This window comes from Procambarus clarkii, chromosome 24, assembly GCF_040958095.1.
Source record: "Procambarus clarkii isolate CNS0578487 chromosome 24, FALCON_Pclarkii_2.0, whole genome shotgun sequence".
NCBI classification, from domain to species: Eukaryota; Metazoa; Arthropoda; class Malacostraca; order Decapoda; family Cambaridae; genus Procambarus; species Procambarus clarkii.
Genome location: NC_091173.1, coordinates 27,773,428 through 27,786,410, shown reverse-complemented (window position 1 = coordinate 27,786,410; position 12,983 = coordinate 27,773,428). Strand labels below are relative to the sequence as shown.

Sequence of the window (12,983 nt, the reverse complement as noted above, 5' to 3'; positions counted from 1 at the left end):
TGGTTACTTCGTCCCTAATCTACCCCTGCTATGGTTACTTCGTCCCTAATGTGAGTTGTGTTCAACCCCTGGCTATGGTTACTTCGTCCCTAATCTACCCCTGGCTATGGTTACTTCATACCTAATCTACCCCTGGCTATGGTTACTTCATACCTAATCTACCCCTGGCTATGGTTACTTCGTCCCTAATCTACCCCTAGCTATGGTTACTTCGTCCCTAATCTACCCCTGGCTATGGTTACTTCGTCCCTAATCAACCCCTGGCTATGGTTACTTCGTCCCTAATCATCCCCTGGCTATGGTTACTTCGTCCCTAATCTACCCCTGGCTATGGTTACTTCGTCCCTAATCTACCCCTGGCTATGGTTACTTCGTCCCTAATCATCCCCTGGCTATGGTTACTTCGTCCCTAATCAAAATGTAACCGTTTGATGCTACCAAGATGCTACCTGTGGCTGAGCCTGCTGGAAGCAAACTTCCAGTACCATGGAATTAAGGACACAAACGAGAAAGCGGTGCTCTTAGTTTCACTGGGTACAACAGTATATAGTGTCCTGGGTAACGTGTGTGTGCCAGCTGGATGCAGCAAAGGCACCATGACCCAACCCAAAATCCCCTCACCTACCGAGAACAAAAATGGTAGCCAAAGGCATATCAAGTGACAACTGTTCCAATGATTATTGCCTACTTGACAGAGATCTTCGGCAAGATGCTTGACAAAGCATTCCAAGCACTGGAACAGACCAACCCTCAGTCAAGGAAGGATATGTTAACAGAGATAAAAATATATTCTACTGAGCTTATTTCTACCACACTTCTACAAGCTCTACCTGAAAAGGCTGACGAAGTAGAAGTCGAAGATGACGAAACTGAATTGTTTCAACACCCAATGGCAGTCTCCACTCCAACCAAGAAGACACACGCCGTCGGGGAAATCAGCACATTAGAAACTACAATGGACTCAATGGCTTCAACTCCTACAAAATAATTTACAATCTCAAGATTATACAATGGAATATCCAAGGATTCAAAAACAAAGCACAAACACTCAGAGCAGTGCTTCTCAAGGACAACATTGATATTGTTTTACTTCAAGTAACACTTACCAGGACTGGAAAATATACCAATATCCCAGGATAGCAAGGTTTCCACTGCCCTATGGAACAAGGTGGGACCAGAGGTACTTCAATGCTAGTAAGAAATCATATCAATGCCACGGCTATCACAGACCTGCCTAACTGTGGTGAGAACGTCGAAATTATGGGAGTTAATCTCACTGTGTGGAACTCGATGCTGTCCATCTTCAGTGTATACAGGCGCCATAGAGAACACGACATGGATCTCGCTGCAATTTTTGAAAGAACAGTCACCACTCCCACTATCATCTCGGGAGACGTCAACGCTCATAGTGAATTACTACTTGATTCAACAAGAACCGACGTACACGGAAGACATATTGAACATCTTTTGGATGAAGTTCCTGAAGTCAGTCTGCTTACCTCGACGGAACCAACCCACATTGGTGGGGGCAAGTTGGATCTCACGTTTGTCTCCACCAGTGTTTATAAGTTGAGTCATTGGTCAGTTGACCATGTACTGACTAGTGACCACTTTGCTACAAGAACAGTTATTAATATAGCTCTACCTCCCAGACCTCCAGTTCCCGAGCCCGGACTAAATTGTACTAAATAACAGACTAAATTGTGCACGAAAGAATTTCAGAAGAGACAGAACCCAAGCTACTCTGGAACTTCTTAGAGCTCTCCGAGATCATGTGCACGAAGAAACAGCAAAAATCAGAGAAGAAAAATGGCTCGAGTGGTGTGGCAAGCTAAATCAGCATACATCCTTGGGCGACATCTGGAGGCAGATCAACAGGGCCAAAGAAAAATCGCCTTCTTCTCCGCCCAATCATGTTCATCCAGAGCAAGAAGCAGAAAGATTAGCAAACCTATTTGTTTCAAGAGCCAGTTCCACTCAACTTCCTCAAGCCACTCTGACTCACCAACAAAGACTTCAAGCAGCAAGATGGCAAAAAAAGATGCCTTACCTGACGAACTGGACCAACCTTTCAGTCTGAAAGAATTACTAAGAGCTACAGAGAAAACTAAAGACACAGCTCCAGGTGAGGACAAAATACTTTACAACATGCTGACCAAGCTAGGAGAAAAGGGTGAAGAAGCCTTCTTGAATCTCATCAACAGAGTATGAGTGACAAGAACTCGACCACTCTCTTGGAATACTGTAATTATAGTTCCCATTCAAAAACCTAAAGACCCAGGAAATCCAAGACCCATCTCATTAACAAGCGGTCTGGTCAAACCTGAGGAAAGAATAGCTCTTAATCGAATTGAATTGAAAGCCGAACCACTGCACCAAAATATGTTTGCTTACAGAAAAGGTGTTGGAACCACAGAGTGCCTTACCTCCCTCCTGGATCAAATCAATGACTAACCTGGAATCCTTATTTTTCTAGACCTTGTGAAAGCCTTCGAGTTAGCCAGTGCTCCAGCTACATTGTGCTGCCTTGTGGATAAGGAAATCAAAGGTCACGCTCTGGTCTTTGCCAAAGGAAACCTGCTTAACCGAGAAGCTACAGTCAAATTCCAAGGAAAAACATCGACCTCAAAGAGGCTGGAAAATGGTACTCCGCAGGTAGGAATACTAAGCCCCTTCCTCTTCAACTGTCTCATGGAACAATTCATGAAGCTCAAGCTACCAAAAGCCAAACTTCTTAACTATGCAGACGACTTTGTGGTCATCATTAAAGACAAAGGTGCAAGGAACCATGCACAAAAATGCCTAGATATTATCAGCATGGAAGCGGAACGTATATCAGTGAAAATAAACAGCAATAAAACCAAAGCAATGAGCGTTAAAGTGAGAACTCAAGACATCAGTCTCGCAATACAAGGTCACGAAATTGAATGACTTACCTCTTTTCAATACATTGGAGTCATAATAGCCGGCAGTTGAAATTCACTCAAGAAATTTAATATCTTCGGCATAGGGGCCTCGTAGCCTGGTGGATAGCGCGCAGGACTCGTAATTCTGTGGCGCGGGTTCGATTCCCGCACGAGGCAGAAACAAATGGGCAAAGTTTCTTTCATCCTGAAAGCCCCTGTTACCTAGCAGTTAATAGGTACCTGGGAGTTAGTCAGCTATCACGGGCTGCTTCCTGGGGGTGGAGGCCTGGTCGAGGACCGGGCCGCGGGGACACTAAAGCCCCGAAATCATCTCAAGATAACCTCAAGATAATGTTGTAAAGCCAGAAACTCAGCTTTGCGCTCTCTGACCAGTCTTAGAGAGGGTGCATCTCTACCAGTACTCAAAATGTACTACGTTCAAGCAGTTAGGTCACTCATTGACTATGCTGCTCCTGCTCTTACATCCCTCAGTGATAACCAGTGGGAGAAACTGGAAGTGTCTCAAAATGATGCTCTCAGAATAATGCTGGGAGCACCTATATGGACGCGTCGAGAGAATCTATGAATGGAAACCAACTTACCAGCCTTAGAAAACAAGATCAAACGAAGAATAGCCACCATAACAGCAAAACTTGTTGGAACCACCGCCAGACTGTCAATCAAAGAGAGCTTACACAGATCGCTTCAGAGAAACCTTCAATATAGAACAAGTGTATGGACGGATAATCTGGTCAAGATTCTAGAGAAAGTGGACTTGAAATGGACCATTTAAAACAAAGAGGAAGATAGACCATATCAACACTTTCGGCAGCCTCCTCCATAGAAAGAATCGAGTCTAAAGATAATCATTGAAGGATTACTAGTTAAAAAATTAGCATGTGACTCGCAGAGGATCATAGCAGTCATAGAACAACAAATGGAAACCATCTCAAGACCTACAATGACTCACATCTTCACAGACGGATCAGTTGATCAAGAAAGAGGTTCTGCTGGGGCAGCAGTTTACACTAACAACCATGAAGCTTACTGGAGCATGAATAGTGGGTGCTCAACATTGCAAACAGAATTCCATGCCATGAAGGAGGCCATAAATTATTCAATTGAGAATGATTTACATGATGTCATCATTTATACCGACTCTAAATGTTCTCTCCAGGCATTGTTATCCAGTCAGCACAGCGATAATATACAACTCCTCACAGAAATTCAACATATAGGAAAAGAAGCCCATAATCGAAGGCTGTCAATCCCCCTAAATTGGATACCAAGTCACATTGGCATAGATGGTAATGAAAAGGCAGACTCACTAGCAAAAACTGCCACTGCTCTACCTGTTGTACAGGTTCAAATTCCTCCAAATTTTTCACTGATTAAGGAGCAAATCTAGAACAAAATACTCCTAACTATCAAGTCTCCATAGACATTGCAGTAGCCATACAGAGACTCAGACTTGGCTACAAGTGCTGCTGGGAGATAATAAAACCAATAGTTAAAGAGTGTCATATCTGTGGAACTGAAGCAGAGGCGCCACTATTGCACTACTTACTAGAATGTGAAGCAACTGAAATCCAGCACATAAAACTCAACATTAATACAACAAGAGCAGCTGCATTAGATGCAAATTCCAGAGCGACTACAATGATTAGAAAAGCCGTTGAAGAATGGAACTCACTATAGTGAACATTCTGCATCTACATCCGCCACCTAGATAATGTTATTAAAACGAGACTAAAACCAGTGCGATAAAACAGAAGCGAAAAAGAAAGAGAGGGAAAGGAGAAAACCCCACCTCTATTTAAAACTTTGACCCAAATATCACACTAAGAAGGTTATCGCGAATAACCGAACTCAATTACGGGCTCAGTATAGCCCGTGCGACGTAGACGTTTCGTTCCCAGTAGCTAAATCTAAAACAACAATAACAACAACGTGTGTGTGCACCAGAGCTGCCCCACGTGAAGACCTGATTACCCTGCTTAAACGTCATTATGTAATGAAACCTTCATATCACAGGAGTTTGATGGATTTCCAGAAGAGGACGAAAAAACAGCAGGAATCCTTACAGGATTTATATGTGGAATTGAAGGCGTTGGCTAACAACTGCAACTTTGGAGCATAGTTTGACTGCCGGGTGAGGGACCAGTTGTTTATGGCAGTAGAACATGAAATATTTCCCTAACGTGGTGGAGAAACACTTGGATTTACCAATGATGTCTTCATGGATAGTGTTAGAAAAGTGTTGAACCTGAAAAGGATTTTCTGGGGAAAAAAGTCTAACACCCAAGAACTTCTGGTCATACAGTGCCAGACGAGTTGTAAACATTGTGGATATAAGCACAATTGTTAAAACTACAAGTTTAAGGATTTTGCCTGCAACTATTGTGACAAGAAAGGACACTTGAGAAGAGTTTGCAGAGAATACTAGGAAACAAATATTAATGGTATGGAGAGATTATGACCAAGGAATGCAGGAGGAAGAGGTAGTGGTACTGTGGTCAAGACAGTAGAGGAAGGTAAACCGTCTGAAGAAGCTGCAGGTGAGGAAAGTAGACTATATTCGGTGAAAGAAAAGGGTATATTCGGTGAAGTTTCAAGTGGTGAATTTTATAATTAATGAAGAGGTTAGTTCCCTTGGAACTGGACACTGGTGCTGCAGTGTGAACATTGTCTAGGTATTGGGCAGATACCTTGCAATTAAGTGTAAAACCCGGTGGGAGCCATTAAGTGCTTATTATAATGTACTAGTTTGGGTCCATGGCAAGGTGTCAGCAAGGGTAGACTATAATAGGAAAGAAATGTCCATGATTTTTATGTAGTGGATTAAAAATATTCTAGCCTATATAGTAAGGACCACATGGACAGAGAGGGAATTTTCCTACATGATCTGGATGAATTGTCTATGGAGAAAAAAAAATAATGCTGAAGATGTGTTGGAAAAATATGTAGTAGATGCGGGTAAATCAATTACTAAAATAAGGCAAAAATCCACCTTAAAATTGGGGCTCCACCTAATTTTTTCAAAGCAAGAACAGTTCAATTTCATTACAAACAAATGGTAGAATCAGCTCTGGAAAGGCATGTAGAAGAAGGCAATTTAGAACTAGTTACACAGAGTGAGTGGACAGCCTCAAATGTACCAGTATTGAAGGCAGCCCTTTAACTCCATGAGACTCTATACAGATTTTAAAGAATAAAATAACCGCATCCAATGTGAGAAATGTTCTTTACCAAACATTTGGGAGTTATTGTCAGTGATTTGCAAGGGATCAAAATTTTCTCAGATAGATTTAAAGGATGCTTACTTGCAAATTTCTGTAGAGGAGGAGAACCACAAATTGTTAGTAATTAACACCAATAAGAGGTTATTTAAGTTAAAAGACTTCCTAATGGACTGTCCTCGTCTCCAGCAATTTTTCAGAAATTCATGTCCCAATTGATAGTAAAGATTATGGGGGTGGATAGTTTCTTGGACGATAGCATTAAATATGGGGAGAATGAAGAAAGAAGAACAAGCTACTAGATTATTATTTGTTAGGATCTCTTTCAAGACCAAAATGTGAAAATTAATAAGGGTAAAACTGTATTGAAAATCTCATCCATTGATATTTTAGGTAAGCGATATACACCTTGTTACGGTAATCTCCTGTTTAGCAGTAGATCCTGCCTCTTCTTTTACTGCCTACTTACCAGCATTCAACTACATCAAGATTTAACATAAAAAACAACAACAATACATGCCCAAACATATTGTTTAAACACAACTCCTCCCCCTCCACCCTACAGTTCCCAAGAGCTGCACACCGGTCGTCTCGCCGCTTGACAAGACGTCACCAGCAAACTACCGCTCTAGACGTTATATCTTGCCGGCTTCTAGTCTCCAGCTCTAGGATTCGCACCATTGTGACGTCACGCCCCCATATATAAGAGTTTGCCAGCATCCAGCACAGCGTATTACCCTTCGAATCCTCATAGCTGTAGCATCTACTCGAGCCCCCAGGTGACCATAGATGCACATAATATTTTGTATTGAGAATTACCTGCACCTGTGTTATGAACGTAAACTTAACCTGCATATATTTGTCGTACGATTGTGTGTAAGCCAAGTGAATAAGGAGGATTTGATTTCATTAATTGTTACTTATTCAGTTTGTGTAAATTTGATTTTTTTTCAATGTTTTAAGATTTTATTATCTTTTGTTTTTGCGCAATTAATACACCGTAGCAGGTTTTTTTTTACTTTGTTTTCTCTTTTTTTTTTATTAATGTGCAATTGGCGCAACACTTCCCTGATTAGCTACTGTTCTATTCCAGATTCTCGTTACAATATTCTCACAAATATGTAGCAACTTCAGTGGACGCCTCAACCTCTACATGTCACCCCAGCCACTACATGTTCCACCAGCCACTACATGTCCCACCAGCCACTACATGTCCCCCCAGCCACTACATGTCCCACCAGCCACTACATGTCCCACCAGCCACTACATGTCCCCCCAGCCACTACATGTCCCACCAGCCACTACATGTCCCCCCAGCCACTACATGTCCCACCAGCCACTACATGTCCCCCCAGCCACTACATGTCCCACCAGCCACTACATGTCCCACCAGCCACTACATGTCCCCCCAGCCACTACATGTCCCCCCAGCCACTACATGTCCCCCCAGCTACTACATGTCCCCCCAGCCATTACATGTCCCACCAGCCACTACATGTCCCCCAGCCACTACATGTCCCACCAGCAACTACATGTCCCCCCAGCCACTACATGTCCCACCAGCCACTACATGTCCCACCAGCCACTACATGTCCCCCCAGCCACTACATGTCCCACCAGCCACTACATGTCCCCCCAGCCACTACATGTCGCCCCAGCCACTACATGTCCCACCAGCCACTACATGTCCCCCCAGCCACTACATGTCCCCCCAGCCACTACATGTCCCCCCAGCCACTACATGTCCCCCCTGCCATTACATGTCCCACCAGCCACTACATGTCCCCCCAGCCACTACATGTCCCACCAGCCACTACATGTCCCCCCAGCCACAACATGTCCCCCCAGCCACTACATGTCCCACCAGCCACTACATGTCCCCCCAGCCACTACATGTCCCCCCAGCCACTACATGTCCCCCCAGCCACTACATGTCCCCCCAGTCACTACATGTCCCCTCAGCCACTACATGTCCCCCCAGCCACTACATGTCCCCCAGCCACTACATGTCCCACCAGTCACTACATGTCCCCCCAGCCACTACATGTCCCCCCAATCACTACATGTCCCCCCAGCCACTACATGTCCCACCAGCCACTACATGTCGCCCCAGCCACTACATGTCCCACCAGCCACTACATGTCCCACCAGCCACTACATGTCGCCCCAGCCACAACATGTCCCACCAGCCACTACATGTCGCCCCAGCCACTACATGTCACCCCAGCCACTACATGTCGCCCCAGCTACTACATGTCGCCCCAGCCACTACATGTCACCCCAGCCACTACATGTCACCCCAGCCACTACATGTCGCCCCAGCTACTACATGTCGCCCCAGCCACTACATGTCACCCCAGCCACTACATGTCGCCCCAGCCACTACATGTCGCCCCAGCCACTACATGTCGCCCCAGCCACTACATGTCGCCCCAGCCACTACATGTCCCCCCAGCCACTACATGTCCCCCCAGCCACTACATGTTGCCCCAGCCACTACATGTCCCACCAGCCACTACATGTCCCACCAGCCACTACATGTCGCCCTAGCCACTACATGTCCCACCAGCCACTACATGTCCCACCAGCCACTACATGTTCCACCAGCCACTACATGTCCCATCAGCCACTACATGTTCCACCAGCCACTACATGTCCCCCCGCCACTACATGTCCCACCAGCCACTACATGTCTCGCCAGCCACGACATGTTCCACCAGCCACTACATGTCGCCCCAGCCACTACATGTCCCCCCAGCCACTACATGTCGCCCCAGCCACTACATGTCCCCCCAGCCACTACATGTTCCCCCAGCCACTACATGTCGCCCCAGCCACTACATGTCCCCCCAGCCACTACATGTCCCCCCAGCCACTACATGTCCCCCCAGCCACTACATGTTCCACCAGCCACTACATGTCCCACCAGCCACTACATGTCGCCCCAGCCACTACATGTCCCCCCAGCCACTACATGTCCCCCCAGCCACAACATGTCCCACCAGCCACTACAAGTTCCCTAAGCCACTAAATGTCGCCCCAGCCACTACATGTCCCCACAGCCACTACATGTCCCCCCCAGCCACTACATGTCCCCCCAGCCACTACAAGTCGCCTCAGACACTACATGTCGCCCCAGCCACTACATGTCCCCCCAGCCACTACAAGTCGCCTCAGCCACTACATGTCCCCCCAGCCACTACATGTCCCCCCAGCCACTACATGTCCCCCCAGCCACTACATGTCCCCCCAGCCACTACATGTCCCCCCAGCCACTACATGTCTCCCGAGCCACTACATGTCCCACCAGCCACTACATGTCCCACCAGCCTCTACATGTCCCCCCAGCCACTACATGTCCCCCCAGCCACTACATGTCGCCCCAGCCACTACATGTCCCCCCAGCCACTACATGTCCCCCCAGCCACTACATGTCCCCCCAGCCACTACATGTCCCACCAGCCACTACATGTCCCACCAGCCACTACATGTCCCACCAGCCACTACATGTCCCCCCAGCCACTACATGTCCCACCAGCCACTACATGTCCCCCCAGCCACTACATGTCGCCCCAGTAACTACATGTCCCCCCAGCCACTACATGTCCCCCCAGCCACTACATGTCCCACCAGCCACTACATGTCCCACCAGCCACTACATGTCCCACCAGCCACTACATGTCCCCCCAGCCTCTACATGTCGCCCCAGCCACTACATGTCCCCCCAGCCACTACATGTCCCCCCAGCCACTACATGTCCCACCAGCCACTACATGTCGCCCCAGCCACTACATGTCACCCAGCCACTACATGTCGTCCCAGCCACTACATGTTCCACCAGTCACTACATGTCCCACCAGCCACTACATGTCCCCCCAGCCACTACATGTCCCCCCAGCCACTACAAGTCGCTTTAGCCACTACATGTCGCCCCAGCCACTACATGTCCCCCCAGCCACTACATGTCCCCCCAGCCACTACAAGTCGCCTCAGCCACTACATGTCGCCCCAGCCACTACATGTCCCACCAGCCACTACATGTCCCACCAGCCACAACATGTCCCACCAGCCACTACATGTCCCCCCAGCCACTACATGTCCCACCAGCCACTACATGTCCCACCAGCCACTACATGTCCCCCCAGCCACTACATGTCCCCCCAGCCACTACATGTCACCCCAGCCACTACATGTCCCACCAAACACTACATGTCCCACCAGCCACTACATGTCCCCCTAGCCTCTACATGTCCCCCAGCCACTACATGTCCCCCCAGCCCCTACATGTCCCCCCAGCCACTACATGTCCCCCTAGCCTCTACATGTCCCCCAGCCACTACATGTCCCCCCAGCCACTACATGTCCCCCCAGCCACTACATGTCCCCCCAGCAACTACATATCACCCCAGCCACTACATGTCCCATTAGCCACTACATGTCGCCCCAGCCACTACATGTCCCCCCAGCCACTACATGTCCCCCTAGCCACTACATGTCCCCCCATCCACTACATGTCCCCCCAGCCACTACATGTCCCCCCAGCCACTACATGTTCCACCAGCCACTACATGTCCCACCAGCCACTACATGTCCCCCAGCCACTACATGTTCCACCAGCCACTACATGTTCCACCAGCCAATACATGTCCCACCAGCCACTACATGTCCCCCAGCCACTACATGTCCCCCAGCCACTACATGTTCCACCAGCCACTACATATCGCCCCAGCCACTACATGTCCCATCAGCCACTACATGTCCCCCAGCCACTACATGTCCCCCAGCCACTGCATGTTCCACCAGCCACTACATGTCCCACCAGCCACTACATGTCCCCCAGCCACTACATATCCCCCAGCCACTACATGTCCCCCCAGCCACTACATGTCCCCCCAGCAACTACATGTCACCCCAGCCACTACATGTCCCACCAGCCACTACATGTCCCACCAGCCACTACATGTCCCCCAGACACTACTTGTCCCCCAGCCACTACATGTTCCACCAGCCACTACATGTCCCCCAGCCACTACATGTTCCACTAGCCACTACATGTCCCCCCAGCCACTACATGTCACCTCAGCCACTACATGTCCCCCCAGCCACTACATGTCCCCCTAGCTACTACATGTTCCACCAGCCACTACATGTCCCCCAGCCACTACATGTTCCACCAGCCACTACATGTTCCACCAGCCACTACATGTCCCCCCAGCCACTACATGTCCCCCCAGCCACTACATGTCCCCCCAGCCACTACATGTCCCCACAGCCACTACATGTCCCACCAGCCACTACATGTCGCCCTAGCCACTACATGTCCCACCAGCCACTACATGTCCCACCAGCCACTACATGTTCCACCAGCCACTACATGTCCCATCAGCCACTACATGTTCCACCAGCCACTACATGTCCCCCCGCCACTACATGTCCCACCAGCCACTACATGTCTCGCTAGCCACTACATGTTCCACCAGCCACTACATGTCGCCCCAGCCACTACATGTCCCCCCAGCCACTACATGTCGCCCCAGCCACTACATGTCCCCCCAGCCACTACATGTCCCCCCAGCCACTACATGTCGCCCCAGCCACTACATGTCCCCCCAGCCACTACATGTCCCCCCAGCCACTACATGTCCCCCCAGCCACTACATGTTCCACCAGCCACTACATGTCCCACCAGCCACTACATGTCACCCCAGCCACTACATGTCCCCCCAGCCACTACATGTCCCCCCAGCGACAACATGTCCCACCAGCCACTACAAGTCCCCCTAAGCCACTAAATGTCGCCCCAGCCACTACATGTCCCCACAGCTACTACATGTCCCCCCCAGCCACTACATGTCCCCCCAGCCACTACAAGTCGCCTCAGACACTACATGTCGCCCCAGCCACTACATGTCCCCCCAGCCACTACAAGTCGCCTCAGCCACTACATGTCCCCCCAGCCACTACATGTCCCCCCAGCCACTACATGTCCCCCCAGCCACTACATGTCCCCCAAGCCACTACATGTCTCCCGAGCCACTACATGTCCCACCAGCCACTACATGTCCCACCAGCCTCTACATGTCCCCCCAGCCACTACATGTCCCCCCAGCCACTACATGTCGCCCCAGCCACTACATGTCCCCCCAGCCACTACATGTCCCCCCAGCCACTACATGTCCCCCCAGCCACTACATGTCTCACCAGCCACTACATGTCCCACCAGCCACTACATGTCCCACCAGCCACTACATGTCCCCCCAGCCACTACATGTCCCACCAGCCACTACATGTCCCCCCAGCCACTACATGTCGCCCCAGTAACTACATGTCCCCCCAGCCACTACATGTCCCCCCAGCCACTACATGTCCCACCAGCCACTACATGTCCCACCAGCCACTACATGTCCCACCAGCCACTACATGTCCCCCCAGCCACTACATGTCGCCCCAGCCACTACATGTCCCCCCAGCCACTACATGTCCCCCCAGCCACTACATGTCCCACCAGCCACTACATGTCGCCCCAGCCACTACATGTTACCCAGCCACTACATGTCGTCCCAGCCACTTCATGTTCCACCAGTCACTACATGTCCCACCAGCCACTACATGTCCCCCCAGCCACTACATGTCCCCCCAGCCACTACAAGTCGCTTTAGCCACTACATGTCGCCCCAGCCACTACATGTCCCCCCAGCCACTACATGTCCCCCCAGCCACTACAAGTCGCCTCAGCCACTACATGTCGCCCCAGCCACTACATGTCCCACCAGCCACTACATGTCCCACCAGCCACAACATGTCCCACCAGCCACTACATGTCCCCCCAGCCACTACA

General features: G+C 49.5%; 1 protein-coding gene across 1 annotated transcript in view; it reads left to right on the top strand.

Moving 5' to 3' along the window:
- Nucleotides 1-1,809: 1,809 nt before the first annotated feature.
- The window catches only part of LOC138367993 (collagen alpha-2(IV) chain-like), a 19,157-nt gene continuing 7,983 nt past the window's right edge, over nucleotides 1,810-12,983 (top strand). The window contains exons 1-2 of the mRNA XM_069330283.1: nucleotides 1,810-2,205; nucleotides 6,209-6,264. Of these exons, the coding sequence (XP_069186384.1) occupies nucleotides 1,810-2,205; nucleotides 6,209-6,264 (452 nt within the window). The remainder of the gene's footprint in view (nucleotides 2,206-6,208; nucleotides 6,265-12,983) is intronic.